This window comes from Misgurnus anguillicaudatus, chromosome 19 (assembly GCF_027580225.2).
Source record: "Misgurnus anguillicaudatus chromosome 19, ASM2758022v2, whole genome shotgun sequence".
Lineage (NCBI taxonomy): Eukaryota > Metazoa > Chordata > Actinopteri > Cypriniformes > Cobitidae > Misgurnus > Misgurnus anguillicaudatus.
Window position 1 is genome coordinate 31,768,596 of NC_073355.2, and position 26,965 is coordinate 31,795,560.

The window sequence follows — 26,965 nt, forward strand, 5'->3', positions numbered from 1 at the left end:
GAGAAAGAGAGAGAGAGAGGGGTTTAAAAACGTCAGTGCGTGAAGGAGACCTGCTGCCAGTCTGCTAGTACTGACATGCGCGACGCACGCGGAGTTTGCGCTCCAGTCAGCCTCGCGTAAAAGGATCCTAACCATCACAAACAGATAAAATCGCGGATAACGGAGATGATTTTACTCACATTCCAACACTAAACGGAGTAAAGTGGACGCTGTCGTCTCCTCTTTTATCGCAGCGCAAAGATGAAGTGTTCCCTCAGTCTCCACGCGCCTTTGGATGTCACCCGCTCCGGTAATCTCTCAAAGTAGCGTGAGTTTTCCGTGACAGAAAGCAGGTGGGATTCCACTCACAGGAGACTTTTGTTGGACATGGGACCGGGTCTCGGCTGTTTTGGATACGGTACCGGAGGAACAGCGTCTTCTTGAACGGAGAGTCTGTAGGAGACCGACGAGATGCGCTCCGACCACGGCTTCATTCTGCTGCTCCTCAACGGGACAGTGTGCTTGGTAAGCTGAGGGGGTTGAGATGGGTTAAGGGCGATATGAAGTTTTAATACTGCGTATTTTAAACTGATCCGGGCGTTGAGTGCCGCACTTCAGGTAGTCATACCTGTACGTCACCTGCGCGCAAATGGGTGACCGTTAAATGTTTTCCCGCCGCGCGCTCGTGCTCCAACGGTCCACTTCACACGTAAGGGCGGGAGTTTAGGGTGCGAGTTTGAACGGTTCCTTTAACGTCACGGTTCGCCTCACGCGCAAGGGTTCCCTTGCTTACTGTGTGCTTTGTGTGCTTGAGTGAAAGTGGAGGGAAAAGAGAGATACGTTAAGAAAAATGAAGGGAGTAACTGTAATTTTTAAAGGGGGAATCTGCGATGGCCCAGGCTTACTTTGCAACATGCACTCATTTTTTTAAAACCTTTTTTATGTTCTGAACAACCTAATGTTAAGTGTTCTTTACGGAACCAAACTGGCCAACCAAGAACCTTTATTTTTAGAAGTGGGCATAACCAATCGAGGAAATTGGGCTGTAGAAATTAGTATAATACTTTAAAAAACTTTTAATAGTGCAATTTATGGCATATATGTCTGAGGAAATAAATACAATTTGAAAAATAAAGGTGCTAAGCGATTCCACCCAAATATATATATATTTTTTTGATGTATGGTTCCTGTTTCACAAAGGGTTATAGTAAAAAAAGGTTTTACAGACTGAAAGAAATTGTTCTTTAAAAAAAACGTTGACATGAAAAGCCCGTTGGAGAAGCAGAAATGTTTCTGTTGTGGCATTGCTGTGAAGGACCCTTTCAGAACCTATATTTTTAAGACTGTGTGACTTGGTAAAGTAGGTGTGTGGTTTTATTTCATAACAATGGCTAAACTAAACTGGAAAGCTGTGAATAGATAAGATCTGTGAATTGGAGATTTCTGCATTCTGGAGATTTCTTAAATTCTTTTACCTTTGTCATTTTGAAACTCGTGCAACTTATAAACTGTTTTCAATTATTATTTGAATAGCACAACGTTCTGGGCTATTTTAGAGCAAGTCTAAAGCAAACATTTAAATAAAGGAATACCTGTAAGAGCTGGCAAGCAAACTGTCTTAAATTCTGGTACATTGTGCAGAGCCCTTTGGTGTTTTTGGTACACTGTGCACAGCCTTGCACTCCCTTGGTGTACCAGTAAATGATATCAATGAGTAAATATGCCATGAGTGCCCACAGATTAACTTTAGAGCACAGGTTGTGTACCGCTGCCTGTTTTTTATGCACCTGCTGTGAGAGTATTATAGCTTAACACCCGCAGTCTAAATTTAATCCCCGTCTAGCAACCTCTGTGTTACAATTATCCGCTGTGTAGTTGGAATAATTCATGACTTCTTCTTGACACATTTTAATACCCTTGTATTCTTCAGGGATACAAAACGCTGTCATTAAAATGAAAGGAATTTCGGATTCTGAAATCTAAACAACAAAACATATTTGTTTTGTGGAGTTTTATCCAAGTAAAGTGACATTGGTGGGATGTTGCAAATCCTGCTTCTCAGGTGTAAAGCCTAACATTTGACTACTGGTGTCTGTCCACTAGGAATCACTTAGAGACGGGTGGACAATTAATAATGATAACAAATCTTCCCTAGATTTTTGTAAAAACTTTCCAGCATCTAATGAACTGAATGGGTTGCCAGTGAGAGATAATTTAATAAGGTCACATTCCTTTAAATCTGAATCTCAATTTGGGATTCTGTTGAGGGTCAGTTATATCTTGGAGGCAGAAAATAGAGATGCAAGTATAAAATAAAGGATATTTAATATCATGAAAAGTGAGAATATTGCAAAGAAAACTAAAGGTGAGGGCATGTAGAGTGTTTAGTTATACTGTATACAGTTTATCTCATGTCTAATGTAGAGTGCTGTCATACATACCTTAAGATATATAACTATCCTTTAAATCAGGAAGACACACTAATAATGTAATTATCCTATTTAGCTTACGGCATTTTGGTCATTTGTCTGCCACATTACTTAAACCTGAAGAAGAGCGAGTCGTGAGAAAAGGCTTATACGTTCACACAACCTAATTGGGCGTCATGGGTAATTCATTTGCTGCGTAACAGTGATAAATTACAGAGTAATCTGTGAATTATCCTGTATTAAACACTATTAAGCAGAGATTATTAATAGACATGTAAAGCACATTAATAATCAACTTTAATTTTCAGCTGTGTTGTTGGAATTAAGGGCCAGCTTTAATAAAGCCTTCAAGCATTTGTGGAGCTTTCCGAAAACGTGTGCCTTAGGCCATGAACTGACTGAATTTAGTCAGTAATAAATCCATTGATCAGTTTATGCTCATGAAAATGTATTTTATAAACATTAATAATCTCTCCATAATCAAGATGGTTTGCTTGTTGATATCCTTAGCAATGTTTTGGTAGCTTATAGATCATTAATCAAAAATAACAAAATGTCCAGACCTGTTTATCGCTACAACCAGCACCTTTCTGTTATATCAATCTAAATGTTATAAAGCAAAAAAAACTTTCAATTCTCCCTTTTTCTTCTATTGCGATGATTTAGGTGATTTCTCCACAGAACAATGTCACACAGTCAAAAGCTTATTGCAGGCAATTACCGCGTTAAACGTGTTTATGCTGATGATATTGGCCCAGCATCATTCTCATTACGAGCTCATTAAATTAATACAGTTACAAGATGTAATTTTTCAGAGCCAGCAGTCCACTTTCTACACAGTCATGAGGGAAAATAAACTGAACAACAGCATCAACATCAGACAAGCTTCAGTCCATCTGTGTGTGTGCTTGGGTTTGCCAAACAGAAATATTGTAAGAAAAGACACCTGCTTATTAAAGTGTGTGTGTGCAAAACACTAATAAAAGCATTGAAAAACGCTGACGGTTTATAGGATGAGCAGAATAGACTTGCAGTCATTCACGAGAGTTCAACACGGTGTAAATGTTTATCCTGACTATAGCCTCTTTCACACAGTAATTTCTGTAAATTACCATGAATTTACTAGGATGAATTTTCCAGCAAATGTTCACACATGGAGTGACGTTCTGTCTTTTTACCAGTAAGATAACATTCACACATGAGTTACAAAATACGGATAAACTCTGTGAGAAACGGAAGTTACCTCTAAACTTCCTTGCGATGCTCAGTGTTGTATTTGTAAACAATGGCAGGTTATGACTTCTTATCCACAGTCCGTATTTCGTTGTTTTTACTTCTGTGGCAAACGCTGACAGTCACACAGTTGCTCGTGACCAAACATTGTATTAGGGGACTTCAAATGGAACTGAACTGGGAAAGAGTTGCAACCTGCATCTTGAACAGCAGTAATGTTTACACATAGGCTTCACCGAGACTGTGCGATAGACATGGGCAATTCGGCAAATAGATGGTAAGCTGTTTTAAAGAGCACCTATTACATTGCAAAAAAGCAACGTTATTTGGTATATTCACGTGGTTTATGGTTAAAAAAACATATTATTTTCCACATACTGTAGATTTTTGTAGCTCCAGATTTCCCTCACTTCCTGAAAAACACAAATTTGAAAAGTTCTGTGTCCCTGATTGGCAAGCTAATCTGTACGTTGTGATTGGCCCGAACATCTCCGACGTCAAATGAAATGTGACGCTTCTTACCATGTTTGAAAGATTTGGTAACAATGCAATACTAACAGGAGTTAACTTACAGACTGTGAGTCCAAGAGGGAGGAATTATGATAATGTCGGTCTTGTCTACATCATCAATCCCAGGAAGTAAAGTGTTGCCAACAATTTGTGTGTTTGTGTAGTCCAAGAAAAGAGATTTACGTTGGAGACGATAACTCGCGTCATTGTTTACTTTGGGATTTGTACCTTTTGCATATCGTTGTACTAATACACACTTACACTAGCCTGACTAAGTCAGACTTTGAACTTCCGCTAAATTCCATTACGCTTCTGTACTAAGTCTGAGATATCTCCCATTCTAACCGTTTTCCTCTGGCTTTAAGACAGACGGCCCAATCAACAAACAGAGGGCGGGCTGAGAGCCGTGACGTAGATGTTAGGCGCCGAATGTAAGATTGTAGTTTACGGCGGACATGGAGGCACAGAAAGCTATTCGCTCTGTTGTGAAGAACCGGCACTTGCCAACTTAAGCCCGAACAAGAAGAGTGTTTGTTAAACATTTTAAATGGAGATGATGTTGTTGCCCTACTCCCGACAGGTTTTGGAAAAAGTTTAATTTATCATCTATTACCGATCGTCAGTGAGAAACTGTGTGCAGCACAGCTTGGCGTGCAAAATGATTGAGAAATCATGTAGGGGAATTAAATTTTTCACAGTTAATGGTGGAGAACGCGTGGTTAAACATTCTTTGGTGACGTTCCTGATTAACCAGAAAATAAGTTGGGAAGATTTAATTTACATTTATGGTTATTTATGGTTAGGGCTGTCTGGTGGAAGGGTTTGAGAGGAGAGAGGGGCGTTCCTTCACTTAGACGTGAGTGGAAAGACACCGTAAGGATAGTGTTCAACTAGCTCTGGCCCGATTTACTTTACATAATCTGCAAAATTCGTTCACAGCCATGTTCACTCCGCTATTTCGCTCGATGGTTTTGTTTTCACATCATACTTGTGTTTTACAGCAGAAATTCGATGCGGCTGAGCCACGCATAAAGCACATCATAACCAAACGTTATGTGATTGGCTTATGTTAACACCAATGATTTTAAACTTCAAACAAGCCCCTCCCACGAGAAGGAAAACGAATGTCAATTATGCCCAGCCAGACTGAAGCGTAGCGAATTAGCAGAAGATGGTATTTCCAGGCTACACTTACACACCAAAGGAAATGTAAAAACGTGAATCGGACAATAGGTGCTCTTTAAACAATGTTGGTGAAGAGATGTGGACGTTAACTTCAGATGTAGAAATGTCTGTAAACAGTGAAGAGGTAAACGTCATCTGTATTTAAAGGGTATGATTGGCCCCGAAGCTGTCTGTGTTCCAAAGTCGTCCGTTCTAAATGCTTGTAATCTTTGTTCTCCGTTCACACATTGCACTTTTATCAGTAAATTACTGGTAATCTTACAACCTCTCTTACTGGTAAACTGGTAGCACTGATTTACCAGAAAAGGTCTGTTCACACATGATCTGTTAACTGCAATTTACCAGTAAAGACAATGTGTTAAAGGGACTATTGTCCAGATCTAATGTTCTTTATGCATAAGTCTACAATCACTTGGTTAGAGGCTCTTCAAAATCACAGTTTGCGTGCAGTAAGCTGTCAGATGTTTTGTGACTCACCATTTCGACGAGACCTATCCTCCCCTCCCCTCGCGCTCTGACGCCTTGTCTGCCTAGATTTACTGTAAAGAAACATTCAGAGAAATGTCCCTTTAACCTGCAGCTCATCCTGAGACGGAAAAATGACACACTGTACTGAAGTAAAGGTCAAAGAATAGTTTTATAACTATACAACTCTTACCTACACTGTAGACTTTGGTTTCATTAAACACAGTTGTTTTGTGTGCTTGTGTAGTGTGTGTTAAACGCTGCTGATTTAATGCATAAGCACAGCCCGGCTGACCCCTGGTGCAGCACATGTAGGTCTCCCAGACTCCCACCCAGCTCCATTCCTGAGACAGGTGTCATTGGCATGACTCTCACGAGCAGGATTTCCCTTTTGGAGATAACAGATCAAGCTAGAGAAATGCACAAGACATTAAAATGGTCCTGCTTCTATGCATAGATTGTTAAGCGCTCTTGTCAGCACTGTAAATGGGTTTCGGTCCCTTTAATTAAATTGCGGTTAAATAAATACTCTAGGCAGGCTTAATTGAGATGAACACAGAGTATTATGTTACTGACCAAGTTCACACTACACCAAGCTTGGAGGTGAATTTTGTAGTGACCCTTTTTGACAAGCCTCTCTCTTCTGGAACAAGGGTCTTGACTGCAAGGCCAGAAACATGTTCAATACAAGTCCATAAAAGCAGGTGCATATGTTTGGCCACCACATTGACGTGCATTCTGGGTGTGGTGTGCATGATACGCACCCTTGCTTTACCATGGTGGTACCAGAGCACAGTACTCAAGGGGGCGACAGAGTCTCAAATGTCTGTGCCAATATCCGAGATTGGTATTCCTCAAGTAGCTTGCTTTAAATACATCAGTTTTAATTTACTTGCTTAGCAAGATTCCCTTTGAACTGTTGCTCTTCATGAGCTGACATTGAGGAAAAGCTGGTGCAGACAGTTTAATGTTTGCTTTAGCACCCCTTGTGGGAACATTGAGAATGTAATGTGCATGTATGCCATGTTACGAGTTAGACTGTAAAATTAGGATAAATGTGTGTATGGGAATAAGTGTGTCTATTCAAATTGATTTGCATATTATACTATTATAATTTATTCATTAAAGGCTTTTTCTGTGTGCATGCATGTGTATATTTATGTATACAAAGTGATTTATAACATGAAGACGTTTAATGAGAATGTGTTGGCAAGTCAGCTCACAGGTCTATTTTTGCATTTTTATGCTTTAAAAAAACAATAAGCTTCTGTCTTTTATTTGAAAAAAAACATCTTCAAATTACACCTAAAGTTTTACCTCCAGCAAGCCTTTTAATCAGTAAACAAATAATTACTTTTCAAATAAAGCAATTGCACTTCTCTATCAGTTAGTCACATAAGGACAGATTTGTTGGTGTCTGATGAGGGTTTGGACTTCAAATAGCTTTTCCATGCAGAAACTCATTTGTACACAGCAAGAGAGACAAAAATGAGTTTCCTCTTGAACGCAGTGTCACATCCACTTTAACTGAAGCACAGACATCTGTCACCATCTGTGAAAGCAGACAGATGGTTATTGTACTATCAGAGCATTGCAATGACCTCATCAGTGTGTGACGAAGGCATCTGCTGACATCATTAGGGTGTGACATAGGCATCTGCTGGCGAAACCTTCAAGGCTGGATGCAAATAGAGTCATATTGTCTTGTCTAAATGTTGCCCCTAAGTGTATACTTACAGTGTATACACCCGAGTTCGATTGCTGGCTCGTGGTCATTTGCCGATCCCATACCCCTTTCTCCTCCCTGCATTTTCATGTCCTCTCCTCATTCCCTGTTAAATAAAGGCAAAAATGGCCAAAAAAAAGAAAAAAATTACCTCAATTACACTACAGCGAGCAACTGAAGAATTAGCTCAGAAAAAAATCCTATTTGAAACATTAAGTTTAATAGTTAAACATCAGTGGCGGCCGGTGACTTCTTTTTTCGAGGGCACACGATGCGAAGTTTGTCAAAACGGCCCTGTCCCAAATGGCGCACTTCATGTGGACTTTCGGTCTTGTGGCCTTAAATTGCGCGTGCTCGCTTAGTCTACGAGTCCATAGGGTGTGCCATCTGTCATTTTTACGCTTTGAAGTGTGCTCATCAGCGCCCCCTTTTCTCCTTGATGCGGTCTTCGCACTGCAGTAGGCTTTGCGCACTTTACCAACCCCAGAAGTCCTTGCGAAAGAGCAATCAGACCAATCAGACGATGGAAGGGAGGAGTTCACACTGACGGGCAACTTCTCTTCCTATTTCCGGCGTGACGCTTGAGTTTATCCCAAAATACGACTCCGGTACACCCACGTGGACTCGCATCAAGGGTCTCTAAAGTCTGCACTACATGATGTCATCAAAGTCATCATGTAGTGCTGCAACGACGCGCCGACGTCATCGATTACGTTGACTACGAAAATACGTCGACATGCGTAAAACGCGGCGACGCGCCACGCTGTTTACATTCATCTCGCGTAATGGCGGCTTCTGCTCCTGGCAGTGTTTTCCATACATTGATTTGTTTGTGTGCGCCACAAAATCAACAATGGTCGCAACATTTACATTTTTATTTCATTTAAAACGGCTTCATTTATTGTTGTGAGCGCTCGGTGGTGCCTCTCTTGTGCACGCGCGCTCTCTCTCTTTCTCTGCGTGAAGCCCCTAGACAGCGCCTCTCATACATGACACAGAGTGAAAGAATTAAAAGTTGGCTGTGTTTTCCATGAGGATTCCTCTGTGTACTTGCATTTTCACGTAAACGTCAGATGTTACTGACAGAGAAGACGACTAATTCGAGTTTATCATGAAAGGTTAGCAGAGTTTTCCCACACACACTGGTTCTCTATGTGCTTGTGCGCGAGCTCTCTCTTTCCTATGCCCTCGCATGCCTTCTGTAGTAACTCTGTGTAATGGCAATGTTTTAATTTGCGCCGAATTGTCTGCGATGTCGCGTTTATAATTCAAGATTTTAGTAACTTAGTAGTTAAAGTAACAGCTGGTTGGATTAAACACAAGGTTATTGGATCATGTTTAGTCACTATTTTAATAGTCTTTGGGGTGGTTTCCTGGCAAAGATTAGCTTAAGCCAGGACTAGACCTTAGTTTAATTAGGAAATATAATTAGTTTAAACAAACATGCCTTACTAAAAACATTACTTGTGTGCATTTTGAGGCCAAACTAAGGGCACTGATGTATTTTAAGATATGTCAGTGCAAGATGTTTTCAGTTTGGACAGCTCTTATATTTATTTTAGTCGAGGACTAGTCTTGATCCCTGTCTGGGAAACCGCCCCTATATGTCTGACAACAGAACAGATAATATGTGAAAATAGCATTCAGTTTTGTTAAAATACAATAAAACAAACAGTGACTGTCAGATCAGACAGAGAGTAGAAAACAGATTATCCAACAGATTAAATAGCTAATCAAAAAAGAACACTTTATTAATAATAAAAAATAATCGTTAGAGTAGTCGACTAATCGGAAAAATAATCGCTAGATTAGTCGACAGAAGAAATAGTCATTAGTTGCAGCTCATGTATGTAGCCCATCATGTGTGTGGTTCGTCATTTCAAAATATGTGTTCGGGCGCGTCGAGTGAACCTCTGTGCATAACGTGTTTTGTCAAAATAAGTGCCTGCTGGGTTCGTCTAAAGGGTTTATGATAAAAAAAGAAGCTCAAGTTAGCCAGATACTCGCATAATCTCATGCGTAATCACATTTTACTGTTAGGGAGTGTCTTGCGTGTATTTTGCGTACGTGAGCGTCTCTTTAACATAAATGGTTTTGACGCGTGATGCACATGGTTCACATGACGCAACAAATACATATTTTGAAAACACGAGCAACACACATGACACTCCGAACACTTATTTTGAATTTGCGCACCTTGAATGAGCAGTCACAAGTCGCCACTGTTGAACATTATTGTTATAATGGAGTAATATTATTATAAATTACAATATAAAGAGGGAGTCTCCTTATTGTTTTACAATGAAGATCAGGGACTGAACAACTGGATTTTGACTTTGGCTTTTGCTACCAGACATACAGATATGGGCCCGCCAGGAGAACGCAGTTAGTATTTTCAGGTTTTCCTAAATGATGCAGAACATTAGCGTAGCAGGACTAAATCGATCATGTTCATGGTACCTCTCCTCTGAAATGTTATCACTCCAAGAGTGTTATAGCAGCCAGACATTACTTAATACCAGACATCACTTTCCTGCTTCAGAATTTATCAAAAGAGTCAGTACCACCACCTATCCACCTGCTCTCTCTCTCTCTCTCTCTCTCTCTCAGCTTTCCACGAATGTTCCTAACAAGTGCAAACCAGGTCAAATAGATGCGATCAAAACTGCCTGTTAAAGCCTGTGCTATAGTGGCATGGAGAATCCCATTACTCCGTGCATCAGCTGTGCTTTCGGCCGTGGAAGATGGGAGCGAGGGATAACAGATGTAGTTTAGGAAAGTGTTTGTGTAGATGAGAGAGAATCAAAACTCCCCCATCAAACCTGTTTTGTACACCAAATTCAGCCCACCGCACATAATCTTTTTTTTTGTCTTTCTATTTTAACCTGTCTCACCCTACGTTATTTTCAGGTCACTATACAGTAGTTCATAAGGAAGTTAAGGAAAAAATTCACAAGTAGACCTCTAAATCCCCCAGCTACCACCTCATGGACGACCCTGATAGCACTCTCTATCCGCATGCCCTGCAGAAATTCACCCAACTCAAACCGGATTGCGCTGATTTGCACCCATGTGCACGTTCACTGTGTCAATACGGCATAATGCAAAATTTGATAGCCAATTCAGACAGCACTGTCTCCGGGTGAATACTGAATTAGCTCTGGGTCCAGTGGGCATCGCTGAACTGAATCCAACCAAATATTTTGAGACTGTCTAAAGAAAAAGGCTGTCCCGATATCCCTGTCAGTGTGAGAGTTGCCGGCGTTGCTGATAAAGCTGTCACTTAACCTGTTATTTACCTTCTGTTATCCAGGCGCTGTTTATGCAAGCGACTTGTGGTCATGTCTAGAAAGTATGAAACATGACCCTGTCTTTTTACCTAGCTAAACTATTTTTTTGTGTGATTTACTGTTTTCTACATAAAGTCATATACATAATGTCTAGAACGTTTTTTTAAAATATATTATAGATATATTTAATACTGACTGAGTGAGGCTGGTCAAAAATTTAAATAAAAGTGAAATCAATGATTGAAATTAAACTTAATGCTCCGCATCGCATGATTAGATCATGAGACTTCAGACTGGATTTCACAGACTGCCATTGACTTCCATCTAAAGAGTATGAATTTTAGCTTCTATCAACTATTACTGCTAATCCTATTTAAAGTGTTACATACTGTAACAGGGCATATGCTGTATAAAAAATCTTATTCTTGAGCCATCTATTTGGAAAAAAGTGGTGGAGGAATGAAGGGCCTTATGTTTGTTCACTAGCCAGGGGTGAGGTGGAGGGTGGGTGTAAGGGTCTGCATATTGGGCTCTTGTGACCCTCGCGAAGCTGGCATAAATTATTCATTAAGAGTCAAATGGCTTGTTTCTTGTGAAATTACCTTTCTCTCCCCTTTGTGTTTTCTCTCTCCCTTGTGTCTCTTGCCTTGGTGTGGAATAATTAGTTCTAAGGGCAGAGCCGTTTTCAGATTTTAATCATGTAACAGAAGGAGAAATCTCCCAGCGTGAGCGGATGAGGTCTGCTGCAGCGAGTGAGAGAAATAAACGTGTCGGCGAACACTCCGAAATCTGAGTGGGATCTGGGGCCTTTAATTAAAAATTGATGTCATATTAGAGATGGAGATTTCAATCCAACAGCCTGAGGAAATACAGAAGCTCACATAGCTCTTATTGAGAGAGAGACATACACGGAGAAAGAGAGAGAGAGAAATGGGAGGGTTAGTTTTCATTGCACCCTGTCTACTTCTCATACTCTTCCACAATTATGTAGGGTGATTTAGAAAATGAAAATCTCATCTCATACATATTGTTTTCAGCATGATATTCAAACTTCATTTGAGACTCAGGTTAACGGCACAATGTCTTTCCACTGAGACTTAAGCATGTGTACCATGTGTGTGTGTCTGTCTGTGTCTCAAACTTATGAGCATGCGCCTCCATTCCCCCCAAAAATTAAAGTTAAACAAAAAAATTAACAAAACAAGTAGTGCTGTTGGTTAGCAGCCTTATTTTTCTGAGGTTTAAAAACACATCATGAATTCATGTATTTTATCCACCTTGTTTTTGAAGTAAATGTGGGCGCCGCCATTTTGGGCTCCTTTGACTTCTGGTGTAGTCGTATTGCAAGGGACACGAGTGTGCCGTTTTGACTGGCTAGTTAATGTTTATTAAATCCAGGAAGACTGGCATAATTTGTGCAGCAAGGGGTTGCCATAATACTGTAGCTGATACAAACACAGTAAATCTCTACAAACCATTGTTTTGACCATAACCCACCAATAAGAACTGAATGTGTATGTGGCGCACATGCAATCATGATCTGTATTTACAAATCCATCCAGTAAAACCTTTCATAGAAACTGCCCGTAAAAAAATAAATACAATAATTGTTTAAAAACAACTAATATTATGCTGATAAAAATATGCTGCTACTATATATTGTTACAAAAATGCGATTACGGTACAGAATATATGTAAGCAATAAGGTACAAGAGGCTGTGCTGTGTCGTGGGTGAGTAGCGGCTGAAGGGCGTTGTTAGGCTCGACGCGAAGCGGAGCTGCAACCCCTTCGGCCGTTGCTTATTCACGGTGCAGCGCTTGCCTCGAGTACCTTATTGCTTTTATAAAACGGTTACTACACAATATTAAAGTAAAAAAAAATGAGTGCAACTTTCATGAACTTAAATCAATAAAAGCATTCCTTCCGCTAGAAAAAATAGTCCCTGACTGCGAACAATAACATGAAAGCTCAAATAAAAACAACAAACTGTTCTCAAACTTTGTCTCATTATATGTTTATGTGTTGCTAAGGGTGTTGCTAAGGGTGCAGTGATATTAAATAGAACTGTTGGGTGAAGCGGTCATAGCAGTGTTTTATCGTGAATAAAGCACACCTATTGACCAATCAGAATCAAGGTTTGGAACTAACCGTTTTATAAATATGACATAATCTGCTTAGTTAATGTTTTTAATAGTTCATAATGTGTTTGTGCTTACTTTTGTAATAATTTAAAAATAAGCAAATAATTTCATAAGCTTATGTCTCCATCTAGTGCGTAACAAGCAATATAATTTTCATAAAACAATACTGAATACATGTAATAGTAGTTTAATATGTTTATTAATAGTTTGTTCATGTAACTTACAATGTGTTGAATGAGAAAAATGCTGCTGACTGTCGGACCATGAAGCTTAGGGTGTACTCACACTATCCAAACCAAACCACACTCGGGCACGTAGCGGGGTTACGTGAATGTCCGAGCTGCACACGTGACAGATCAACTAAGCAATATGATGACATGTGAGAGGGCTGTCTGTAATCGCGCACCAAACGACTCCGAATAAAAAACATGCAGACTTATCATTACGGTGGGTTCCAGTGTTAAGAGAGCGCGCTTTTTTTCAAAACAATCGCATCTTAATGACAAAAGCGCATTGAAGACCCGTCACCTCTGATCAACAACACAAAATGATTGAATATATCTTCATACAATATATCAGGCCACTTCTTAATTTATTCCTCACACTGTTTCATACATGACAGGTGTAGTAAATATATTTACCATAACTGTTTAAATCATGTTTTATGCGTGCTCCCACTACACTGTTTTTTACCAGCTGGCTATTGAAACAGATCTCGCGCAGAAAGAAGGGAAATACGTCACATCACTCACATCACACGTTTAAAAATAAGGTGGATATAATGTCCTAAAACTGGGGCTATCATCTCCAACCCAATCTAACGGAAATTTGTGTTATAGTCACAAAATATTTGATTAATATATTCGTGCTGTTGACACAAATTTCCGCTGTTTTTCGTGCCACTGGAGCACGAATGTGTTTTTCGTGTCACTCAGCACAAATTTCTATAAATAGTTTTTTCGCATTTTTTTGTCGCATTGTCAAATATTTTGTGACTATAACACGACTTGCCGTGAGATACGGTAGATCATCTCACGCTCTCCAGTTTGAGAACCACTGGTCTATGTGCAGGGTACTCAGAGGCTAAGACTAGGTTCTCATCAGAGGTAGCTGAAAATGAAAGACATGATGTCAGCCGTATTGACAGATTTTAAGATTCACATGTCAGTAACCTTGGTTAATTTTCTAGCATTCTCCTGGGATATTTGTGAAGGGCATACACCTGTCTTGTCAATATCATTCTTTCTGTCTAATGGGTTTTATATGTTAGCGCAGGCTAGCATTAGCCTTTACGATTGGCAATTGTCCTTAACCTCTTCAACTTTGCCCTACATTGGAAAAGCACTTGAATAGGAACCTATAGTTTGTCCTTTAAAAATCATTAGGCTTCACAAACCTACAGTAAATATTTTGTAGAAAGAGAAAAATACATTATGAAAAGTAAGTGTTGCAAAAACAAATTAATAAAAAAGCAGAAAAATTAATACATTCAAGTCACAATGAAATTGAAAATAAAAACTTATTTTTTTTGGGTATATTGTGGTATTTTTACAAATGACTTTTCTGTGAGCTTCATTATTCATGAAAAAAATGTATGTGCCCTCATGATCTTTAACTCTTTCCCCGCCATTAACGATTTAACTCACAACGCGAGTTAACTTGTCAATTAAGAGAAAATGCTTCCCTGCAAATGACAAGCTTTTCCGGCAATCCATATTTCCGCTATTACCCACCAGATGTCTTACCCAACTTATACAACCCAGAAACAACCCCTCATGTCAAACAGTTTAAACTCAGTGTATGTTTTGATCATCGCTCTGAATCGGATTTCTATCAGAAGTCTTTCACAAAAACGCAATTTTGCTCAAAATTTGGAATTTTTTATGAAACCTACCCACATTTGAGAGATGATAAAAAGAGAACAAATTAAGGTAGGATGAAACAGTTTTTTTTTTAAAGCAGAGGATCTGTTTTTTATTTGATATATTGTATGTTTATATATTTAAATAAGAAAATTTTCTGGAAGGCATAAAACTTTTGTGAAAACGTAAAAATGCTGCCTCTGGCTGGCAACTTTTTAAAAAAACTCTGGCGGGGGAAAAGTTAAATAAAAACACTTATCTTCTCCCCTCCTTGAAACAATCTCTCTTTACTTCCGGTCATGAGGAATGGCACAAGGGCGGGGCCCGGGAAAAGATTATAAGCAATTAGCAACATGACACAAATCCCAAAGATCCAATTAGTTCTTGATGGACGAATTCAAGTCCCGCCCTACCTTTTTTTCCCTCATTTTAAAAGCCGTTTCATCTGCATATACTACATGATGGGAAAAATAAGAAAATCGCTACAGTACTTCTATTTTATTGTGACTTTAAATTAAAATTAGTTGTTATGTAAGGAATAATTGACGATGGGCCATTGAATTATAAGAAAATAATGAATACCAAAGGGTCAATTATTCCGCTTATACCACAGTTACCATAAACATTGCCCTGGTGACTATTTTTAAGATATTTGACAAGTTAGGTGTGCGATTATCGAAAAATACCTGTGGAACATTTCTCAACCAATCAGAATACAGCATTCAACAGACCTGTGGTATAATGAAAGATATTCTATGCACATCATTAGTATCCTATAGCTGTTGTGTCAGCCACACAAAGATCAAAGGTTCGATCCACATAACAAAATGCATAGACAGAATGTACTGCAAGTCAACTTTGGATAAAAGTTTCTGCCAAATGTAAAAAGTATTTAACGTTGTCTTTAGATTCTCCTAAGTGTACTTCTTTGAGAACGGTGCAAAACAGTGTGACTTAGATCTCAGCTAGTAAATTTACCCTTTAAAAAGGTTGACATTAATTGCAGTGCCTGTTTCTTTAAACAGCTTAGCAAAAATATGTCCCTCTTTCTCCACTGCTATCAGTCTGAAACGTTGTAATAGTGTATCTGTCTGTTCTATAGTATTGCCAGGGGAGATGTGATTCAAAGGGCTGGAGCTGTCTACACGCTCGCACACACTCGTTATGGAAGATTTCAGCCCTGTGAGGCCGTAAGGTTGCTGTTTTAAAAGGTTAGCCATTGCAGACTGCAATCCTACAGTTGATAGGAGCTTAATTTAAATCCACATGGAAAATTTCACTTCAAAGACGACAAGTTATTATATGCAGGTGTTTTTGTTTTTTTGTTTCGAACAAAGACTTCTCATAACAATATGAAATCAAGCACTCACATTTAATAAAAAAAAAGATTTACCGGTAGTATTTCACAAGAAAAATAAAAAACGATGCAGCATTGAGAAAATTAGAACCTCAAGCAATATTATTGTTATGTTAGGCGGCAAATGAGAAAGAATTTGAAATCCATTGGCTCGTGTTTAATCATGTGTATTTAAAGGATAGTTCTGACTGAAGTCTGTTGTAAAATATATGTAGATAAATGCTCAACTTACTCAGGTTGGTACAACTGTAAACAGCCTATAGACTAATTGAATATTGATTAAAACAGATTTTTTTAGATTATTAAGCAAAAAAAAATTTTCCCCCGTTGGCAAGCCGACCAGACGTGACATGGGGGCGTGGCAGCATCGACGATCCCATTTTTTAATTCGAAGTTCGAGGTTGTGACTTAATTTTGATATTTTAAAATGTAAATAAGCTGATCTCTGCACTAAATGGCATTGCGTGGTTGGATAGTTCTATACTATTCTAATTTCAATGACCTATTTTTCAAATGCTTGCAGAGAATGGTTTACCAAAACTGAGTTACTGGGTTGTTCTTTGAAAAGTTTTTTTAGGTTGATAAAAGCACTGGGGACCCAAGGTGGTAATTATTGCACTTATACATGAAAAAGTCAGATTTTCTTGATATGTCCCCTTTAAAGGAATAGTCACCCAATATTGAAAATGACTGATAATTCACTAACAATCATTGGAAGCAATAACCGAACTGAGCTCCATGAAGTCTACGTTGCCACCATTTTATATCAAACACAGCTTATCATGTTATTTACATTTAAACGTGTCTTTTTGCTCTCTAAATGAGCTTAAAACACTATCCGTGTTCATACTGTTCTCTTCAGAAGACATATATTAACCCCCTGGAGTCGTATGGATGATTGATGGATGCTTTAAGATTCTGGTCATTATTCAAAGCCATTACAAAGGAGTTCAAGAGCCAGGATATTATTTAATATGACTTTAATTATGTTTAGCTAAAGAAAGAGAGGCATATACACCCAGGATGGCATAAGGGTGAGTAAATTATGGGCTTTAATTTCGGGGGAAACTATTCCTTTAAGATCAATAGTAGTACAATCACTATAATGCACATGGCTTTTGTTTTATTTTAATATGGTCATCTACAACCCTAAATTTGTAGGTGTGTGGTACCTCTTTAGTTCACATTCATTATTTCTTTTTTGTACCAGATTAAAGCATTATTTAGGCACTACAGCCAAATGTTGGGCTATATGCCCCATAGCGAGATTGTCCTTTCGTCAGCTTGTGAGATCGACGATACACAATAGTATCGGATTTATTTATTTGTTCCTTTTTTACTCATTTATGTAAAGCAGATGGATTGGTAGAAAAAAGAAGATACTGACAGCAACCTTATAAACATGATGCCATTAATCCCAGGGCTCTAGACTGCCACCAAATGGTGGCATTTTGCCACCAAAATTTGAGAGTATGCCACTGAATTTTACATCCAGTCGCACATGTGCGACCAGTAAATTTGACCTTTTGACTTTTTTTGTGATGTGACACAGAATTTGAAAACAGCACATTGTACTTTCTGCATCTATCATTAACATATTTATTAGTAATAAAGTGGAAATTAGTAGAAATGTGAATATTTGGTTAGGATGTTGATTTACGGTGTGTGCCCCTAAATTTTCTGGTTGCGCCCCTAAAATTTTCAGTTGGGGGCCACTGTGCTCCTAGTGAAAAAAGTTAGTCTGGAGCCCTGAATCCGTAGCCATCATTGATGTCCTGGCGCTCTGAAATTTGTTGCATGCCAGGGAACATTAAGGCTAGCGCTATCGGCCATATGTCTGACTTTCGTCGATCGATGATAGTGTTGTCTATCAGCACATACTGCCTGTGACACCATCAACACGTATTCATTAGGAAAACTAAAAGAAAAGTCACTACTCCATAATGGAATTATTAAAGCCATTATGCAACATTTTTAGGACAAGAGCTCATGGAATCACTGTTCCTCAAGGCACTGAGGACAGTCACAGATTAAATCAGCAGGTTCAGTGATATTCCCTGTTGCTGTTGTTTGAGGTCTGGCGGGTAAAATGGCGCTGTCGTCGCTTTAATTGGCCTCAGTAGAGCACTGTAACTGTCCCTTTAAGAGACTCAGGTAGAAAGCTGTGCCAATCTCTATTTTTAATTGGCTTGGGTGAAACTGTGTACCTGTCTCTTTAAATGCCTGTTTATTGCCTCTGGAGCTGACAGACCCACACCGGTCATCTCCCTACTCTTTTTAAACTGCCTGTATTGCTCTCTATCTCCCAGTTTCCACTCTCTTTAACGTCCTGTCTATCTCAAGCAGGCTTTGAACGTTTTCTGCAAGTTTGCTATTCATGTCCCATCTTTATTATCAAAGTGGATGTTGTCTTTCTTATCCATTCTTCTTTTATTGTCCCTCTGGCTGTCTTCAGAACAACATACTTCTATACTACAGTATGCAAATTTTGTGGATGCCTGTGAAAACCCATTTGCTATTGCTATTGTCTACATAAAATCATTCTAAATAATTTAAAGAACATTCTGTGAAAATATAACCTTAATATAATATTAACTGAGTAAGGACATGTAAAAGATTGAATTTAAAGTAAAATCTGTGATTAAAATTAAACTTTAATGCTCCTACTATCATAATTAAATGTTAGACCTACCGTATTTAGCCTGGATTTCACAGGCAGGGCCACATTTGTTGAAATATACAACATTATACCACTAGGTGTTGAATGCTTTATTCTGATTGGTTAAGAAATCAATGTTTCACGGGAATGCTTTATTTTTCGACCAACCTAACCTGCCAAATCTCTTAAAATGACCACCAGAGCAATTCTGTATACTGAAATTCATAACATAGATTTTTTGCCGATAATCTTCTTTATTAAAAATGTACTGGCAATGATAGACATGTTGTTTATTTACTGTAATTTTCACTCAATTAAAAATGTTTTTTAGATTGCATGGACCATAAAGTTTGCAATATGTCAGTATTCTGTTCCCTCATTCACTTCTTTCAAATTATTTTGACTAAACCCCCCAACTAACATGCTTTTTCTATCTTGATATTGCCTGGAGCACCTAAGGCCTGTGCTCAATAATTCTGTCACAAATCGCACAACAGCAAACACCCCGATCTACCACCCCATCCTCACACACACCAGTTTTTTTTTCATATACTGTAAACCCTAACTGTTCATGTACAGAGCGTTATGTGATGTTAAACCTTATGGTGTTTTTGACCTTGGATAAATCTGTTCTTTGTAGATTCCGAGTCCGGTTCTGGGCGTCTGTTTTACAGCAGATCCTTTCAAACTGAGCAATATGATAATGCGTGTGTATTTTTACGTAAAATGTGTGGTTGTACAACACGTTCATTTACTTACGTATTCATACACACTGAAATGTATAATATCAATGTATTGACAGGACTAATAAGTTAATCATTTACGTATTAACAGCTTTACAGACGTACAGATTTGTACGAATTTCTATTCATAAATATTAAAGTTGCGGGCATTGGCACGTTTCTTACTCATGTCAATGACGTGTTTTCAGTCATATTTTATTTATTTAAGACAGTTTACTAATTTACCCAATGAAATGTTCATTAGAGAATTACAAAATATTAAAAGATTACACTTGTCTGTCTGCCATGCTTTTAATTTTTTAAAGGTATATGATTTTAATAAACTGTTTGGGTGGGATTGTATTAGCGGTGTAAAATATCTTTTAAATGCTATATTTTTACTAAAATTTTCCTACATATTTCTGTCCATCACGTTGCAGAATATAAAAAGAATAGATTACGTAAGGTAACATTATCGATAAAATGGTTAAAGGGAAATTATACTGCAATCTTTATGGTATGAAATATTTATAAATGTTTAAAGTTCTTGTAGCTGTTAAAACATAATGCTGCCATTAAATGTTGCAAATATGTCTACATTGTTCGCTTCAGCATCGATTTAAACATACAACAAAAGTATGTTTTGTCTTTTTAAAAGTTATGAATTATTACTAAATATTATTTAATTGCTAAAAAAACAATGTTATTTGTGTATTTGGTATAATGCCGTGTGTTCGCACAGTTTAGGGTTAAAAAACACATTATTTTCCACATACCGTACATTTTTAAAGCTCCAGATTTTAACGCTCTCTTCCTGAAACGCACGTATTTGAAAAGCTCTGTGTCCCTGATTGGTCAGCTAATCTCTACGTTGTGATTGGTCTAAATAACTCAGCCGGAAATGTGACGCTCCTTACCATGTTTAAAAGATTCGCTCACAATGCAATGCTAACAGGAGTTAACTTACAAGTTGTGAGTCTGAAGCAGGAGGAATCATGATAATGTCGGTCTTTTCTACATCACCAATCCCAGGAAGTAAACTGTTGCCTACAATCCGTGTGTTTGTTGTAGTACAAGAAAAGAGATTTACGTCGGAGACGATAACTCGGGTCATTTGTATCGGGGCATTGGGGTTTGTACCTTTTGCATATTGTTAGCATGTACTAATACACACTTACACACCAAAGGAAATGTAAAAACGTGAATAGGACAATAGGTGCTCTTTAACAGTGAGTCCTGGCTGAACTGAGACACCCCCTAAAAATGTATTGTTCAGAGATTGCTGTTCCAAACCTCAGGAGACTTACATTTCCTGTTGTTTCATTTACGCATCAGCACTTTGTCCCGGATGTTACTCTGATTCTTTAGGTTTAATAAAATCACACACCTAGGACACAGATAAGACGACTGTAGAAATACAGTAAAACTACAAGGCAATAAAATCAATGCACTGTAGATGGCAAGAGAAGTTGATGCAAAAATATAATGTATTTAGTACATACTGTATAAAGTAAGAAAAATTCTTTGTGTGCTCTCGCTGTAATCTTCATTTAAAATAGCTGTCTTGAAGAAAGATTTGTGATTGTTTCTTCCTGTGAAACGTTACAAAGCCCACGTGGGCTCATCTCCACTGAAGCTCACGCACGACTCTCTCGTTTCCCTCCTTCATTATGCATCCTTCAGCTATGTAGCCAAGTTTCACAGATCCCTCTTTTGCTCTTTTTCCTTCTTCTGCACAGCTATTTGCCATCTGCTGCCTAAAGCGGTGCTCTTGTCCTTTTTTGTTTTATCACCCTGCGGATCTTCAAGTAAGGTATCCTTAAACACACCGACTGGCCAGACGTTTACATTGCCAGTGGCACTAAAGAGACAAAAGCAGACATCCTGTTCTAAGACTCTGAATCTTCATTCATTCATCTGCTCATTCATAACTAGAGCTGTACTAGTACATGGAGAAAACTACACGGTACCTTTTTTTAATACCATTTTAATGGCAGTTGCTCAAAAGTACAGAACATTGCAGCCACTGCAGTAGAAACTTCCACCAAAACCAACTCAATTCATCCACTAAGAGTCAAATAAAATAACTGTAATAAAATCACGGCTATAAAATCATTGTACTGTATGTGCCAACGCCCCATTAAACAGCCTATTACAACCTTCTCATTCTGCTAGCTGCCATGTATTCATTTTTAAAACTATTAAAACTATTTGTTATGTTCCCCAAATGTGTGCTGTGAGGGTTGGTGTTCAATAGCCTCAACTTTTAATCAATGATTTTTACATTATATTTTGGCTGCATTTATAGTAGAGGAAGGACAGAAAATAATGGGGAAAACAGAAACTGATATAATGTAACTGGACTCAAACCGTCGCTGCCCACATGAGCACCACAGCTCAATATGATGAAACGCCCAGTACACTAACCCCACAGCTCCAGCTATTCTGTTATTATTCCCTTGTATTCCCTGCATCAGTGCCCATTATGTGTTAACATTTATTTTGGTGTATTAATGTTTAGTCTGTGCCCTTTGTATATCGATTCAGAGTTCTTTTCCAATAAGTTTCGCAACTCCCACCATGTATCATCGGCATGTACTCATTTAAGTGCACATTTTTCTCTAAATCTTATAAACAAGTCAGTAGTGCGTAAAGAACTCATACAAATTAATACACCATGAATAAATGGGATTTACCGGGCTCAAGCCAACATCACATTGTTATATTTAAGAGACTTCTCTCTCCTCTAATTGAGCCTCACAGCAGAGCTATTTTTCTTCCTTATTGTCCTGTCTTCCCATGTTTATAACAGTACTTTCTCAGCCTATTATAATCAAAATGAAAGGTGAGCGAAGACTAGAGCCTGGTCAGTTTAAATACCTACTGTATTACACTTTCAGTCCAACTGTGTGCTTTCTTTCCCATATTATGTTATTTGACCTGCACCGTTTTAGCATGGCCGTGCCGCCGTCGCTGTTGACTTCAAGTGTTATGAGCAAGCGAATGAAGTCAATATCGAGTCGCCTTTGTGATGAAACGGTTGATTTAGTTACAGACCTTATTAATGAAAGGGAGAGTAATATCCCTGTAGAGGTGGAGAAAATTACAGTGATATTGAGTGAATCGTGTCCTTAATTTTAGATGCAAGACAAAAACTGGTATAAAATCCAGTTCATTTCATTCAGCGATTCTTTCATTTTGACACTTGATTCAGAGAGCAGATTAGAATATTCTTTCAATCCCCTACTGCTTTATACTTATGGATGGAAATTCCTCAACAGAATACTTGAAATGAAGTTTCATTCAGTCGCCTCATTCAATCAATGAATAAAGGGCGGTGCAGTGAAAGTAAGTACTAAGCGCTGATAAAATGTCTGTGTCCACAAGCAAAGATGGCAAATGAGCATACGTGATTATGTTACATGTGACAAATCTTATCCTTTTTGGATCGTCTTTTTCTTGATAAGGTCAAGACTTAGTTTGTAGAAAAACTGGCCATAGATCAATGTGAGAAGTCAGCTATCTTCAAGCATATGGGAGGTACAGAAAGAGAGAGTGAAATTGAGATCAAGTTATAGGAGCAGAGGGTAATGGTGCGGTTTGTCCTCTTCACCCCTTTCTTCTTGAAACAGCTTTAAATTCATCCTCTCTTCTGTGCGAAAAAAATAAGAGAAAAAGAAAATTAGAGTCAAGTCTGAATAGATTAAAATCAATATGTCTACCTGCTTTATATTTTTGTTCATTATTAATCTGGGGGTACGATGCTTCTCCAGGGACATATGGGAGAAATGGGGTTTACGTGCAGGCTCTCCCTCGTGCCGTTTCAGAAGTGGATTAGAAGGCTGAAGAAAAATGGGCACATGAAACAGTAGATGGATAGAAAAAGAGATGAAGAATTTGATCTGAAAAGAGATTGGCAGATGCAGTTAGAAGCAAACCCTGTTTTGTGTAAAGGGTTTTTGAATGACGAATTGTTAAAAATACAGTACTGTGCAAAAGTCTTAGGCCAACATCCCCAGCTTTGTTGTTTAAGCAAAGTTTTAATGTCCAACCATATTTATTTTTCACTCTTTTTTAAGATACAAACAGAAAATACAGGAAATATGTACACACACAAAAAAAGATTTTCAGTACTAAATGTCTTCTTCAGGCATCAGTCAGTATTTAGTGTGACCTCTCTTGGCACTAAACACATCTTGAGCTTGAGGAGACTGTCTGAAGTCCAGAAGTCATTTGATTAGAATAAGAAATTAGGATTTAATTTCATTCATGTTTAAAAGATCCTGCAGCTGCCTGCTTTTGGTCAAGTGAAAGGGGAGTTTACCCTAAATACTTGACAATTCAGTTATACTTGTATACTGTTTTTAATACTACATACACATTTCCTGTATTTTCTGGTTGGATTTTTATAAAGAGACTGAGAAATAATTATATATGATCACTATACAATTGCAAAAACAACAAATCTAATGGTGGTTAGCATGGTGGCCTAAGACGTTTGCACAGTACTGTGTACACATATGAATTTTTTGTAAGTGCAGCATCAGAATATATAATATAATATAATATAACATAGAATAATTGAAATAAATTTGAAGTGTATTCATTGTAATAAATGGATTGATTCATTAATTCATTGTACAAGCGATTCTCGACATACTACAGTCTTTAAAGTCCCATCAGTCAATTGAAAATGAACAGAATATTGTTCATTTTGTGAAGTGTTTACTGCTCAGAGAAAGATGAAGAGCTAAGCTTTTAGTTGGTGAAAATAACATTGCATCATTTGACACAGAAATAAGGACGTGTGTGCCATTTATATCACTGTGTCTTTTGTTTTAACCCAGTTTAGGATTTAAATTTTAGGCAACCAGCATGTGCAAGCAAGTCCTACAAACAGAACCGAGATAAACCAGAGCCAGGAATTGTGATTGTAATATAAATCAAAGCCACGTTGTAGTCAGCAACACAATGCAATCCATAAAGCCATAAAAAACTCAGGCAACGTGAGATAATATACAGTCAGCTGGTTATTAACACAAACCCAGATTGGCTGATGAGGACACCAACGTGCTAATGACTGTCTAAATATATCTTGATAAATAATTGAACACGAAGAGAGACATTAACTACACTAGTGTTGTAGACAAACAACCACAAAGTATTGGAATCAAGTTTTACAGAAAACAAAGTAATAATTTATGATATTATTCAAAAGCTTTAAAACTTATTCGGGAGATTTTCCAGAAGTCTAATCTCTGACTAAAATGAGCACTTTGCAATGACATTGCTTTTTTTTTTGAAGGTATGTTTATAAAAAGTTCTAATATAATTTACGCCTACTCCTAGATTAATCTAAATCTTGTCCGGGAAACTGCCCTATTATAGGTTAAGGTATAAAATTGGTAAATGTAAAAGTTTTGCCACTTATTTATCCCCAGTACAAATTTCAGCCGACATTGTGTATAGCATACAAAAGCTTGTCAAGACAGGTGTTTCAAAGCAGAATAATATAATTTAATATTTATGCCTCCAATTAGCCATCATGACATTGATGGAAGACCCACTCTGCATAACTGCTGAGTAGATTAGCAGATTTGTAACAGTGTTAATGTAGAATTATTAAGTCTACGGCGGCGTTACATGCCCGTCAAGGCCAGATTTTAATCCACACATTCTTTTAAGGAGACCTCTGAGCCTCGAATGTGAAAAAAGCTGAAAGAGAACAAAGCACGATCCAAGAAAAGCGAATGAAGGGGAGGTCACACTAGACTTTGAGCATGCAAATATTTTTCTGACCATTCCTGCAATTTTGGGCTGGAAGTTCTTTGTCCATCTTTGATTTTCAATAGAGAGAAAGGGGATGCTGTGACATACCGGTTTACTACTGGTCACGTGTCTCCACGTGATATGAATTTGCAGGTCAGAGTTCACCAGACTTGAACTTTGGACGCAGCGAAGCGAAAAGTGTAGTGCCCCTTAACAGACATAGTAAGAACAAAAGCACTTGTAAGACTGAATTAGAAAGTGCATGTAAGCGCTAATCCATACAGTATAAAATGGAGTTTGTTTTATCAAGATTGGAGATAGACGCTTGGAGTAAAATAAGAATCGGGCATGAGTAAGCCTTATTAAGCCAGTATAAGCCTGCATAACATGAGATGAGATAGATGGGCGTGAAGCATCGGAGTGGGCTGAAGGATCAGGGTTGAGACAGGGCAGCATGCATTATGGAAGAGAAAGCTCCTTAAGTTCAGTTGATAAGACATAGCCTGACAGTGAGAACAAGCTCATATACACACAGCACAGACACTTAAACACTGTATGAAAATACATACACATATGAACAGAATCCTCAATCACAAGCTATTGCATGCATACTCTGTGAAAGTCGATTGGCAAACAGCGGGGAAAATAAGTATTTGACACATCAGCATTTTTATCAGTAAGGGGATTTCTAAGTGGGCTATTGACACACAATTTCCACCAGATGTAGCCATCAAGCCAAATATTGAATTCATACAAATAAATTTAAGTATACAAGTTGAGTCATAATAAATAAAGTGAAATGATAGGTATTGAACACACTTTATTTAATACTTTGTCTGCATTGCTCAGGAGTGATTCTGTCCCATTCTTCCACACAAATGGTCTTTAAATCTTGAAGGTTTCTTAGGCCTCTTTTATGAACTTTGATCTTCAGTTCTCTCCATAGATTTTCTATGGGATTTAGGTCAGGTGATTGACTGGGCCGTTCAAGCAACTTGATTTTCTTTCTTTGAAACCACTTAATTGTTTCCTTGGCCTTCTCTTTTCATTTTCAGCTTTCTGGTACAGTAGATGGCAGCAGATTTTTATCCAGAATGTCCCTGTACATTTCTCCATTCATCATCAAACAAAGTAATTAGGAAGGGCCAGTTTAGGAGCACACCTCTAACATTTCTCTGAAAGCATACATGTCTTTATCACACTTGCTGAAAAGTTACAGCCAGACCGTACATACTGTACTATCATCTAGTCATACAGTTGGATAGAAATACCACAAATCATATTAAGTGGCACTCCACAGGTTACATTATCATGTCCCTGAAACAGATGGAGGTAAAGACAAGAGGTCACATAACTATAGGGGGTGTGAGATGATGTCAGCTAGCTTCAACCATCGGCAGTGGCCGTTAATGTTGTGATTGTTGTCCAAGTAGCTGTAATTCGCAAGGTTTCTGCAAACCACAAACCAGTATCTGGCTAATTTGGAAAGCTTCTATACAGCAAAGTTTCTATTTGGGGAATTCTAGCTTTGAAGCTGACCGTGCAGATACACTGCACCTCAGGTCCATGGGCTCAGAGAAACAGACCAAACAGAATTTAAAGCCTATCAGATAATAAACAATACATCAAAGTGGCAT

At 38.2% G+C, this 26,965-nt stretch overlaps 1 protein-coding gene across 2 annotated transcripts in view; it reads left to right on the forward strand.

Annotated features, from left to right (window-relative positions):
• Window positions 1–363: 363 nt before the first annotated feature.
• The window catches only part of LOC129436354 (neurexophilin-1), a 36,873-nt gene continuing 10,271 nt past the window's right edge, over window positions 364–26,965 (forward strand). For both annotated transcript variants that reach the window (XR_008641784.2, XM_055194447.2), the window contains exon 1: window positions 364–504. Coding sequence is in view for 1 of the 2 variants with exons in the window: in XM_055194447.2 (XP_055050422.1) it covers window positions 451–504 (54 nt within the window). In the remaining variant the exon portion in view is untranslated. The remainder of the gene's footprint in view (window positions 505–26,965) is intronic.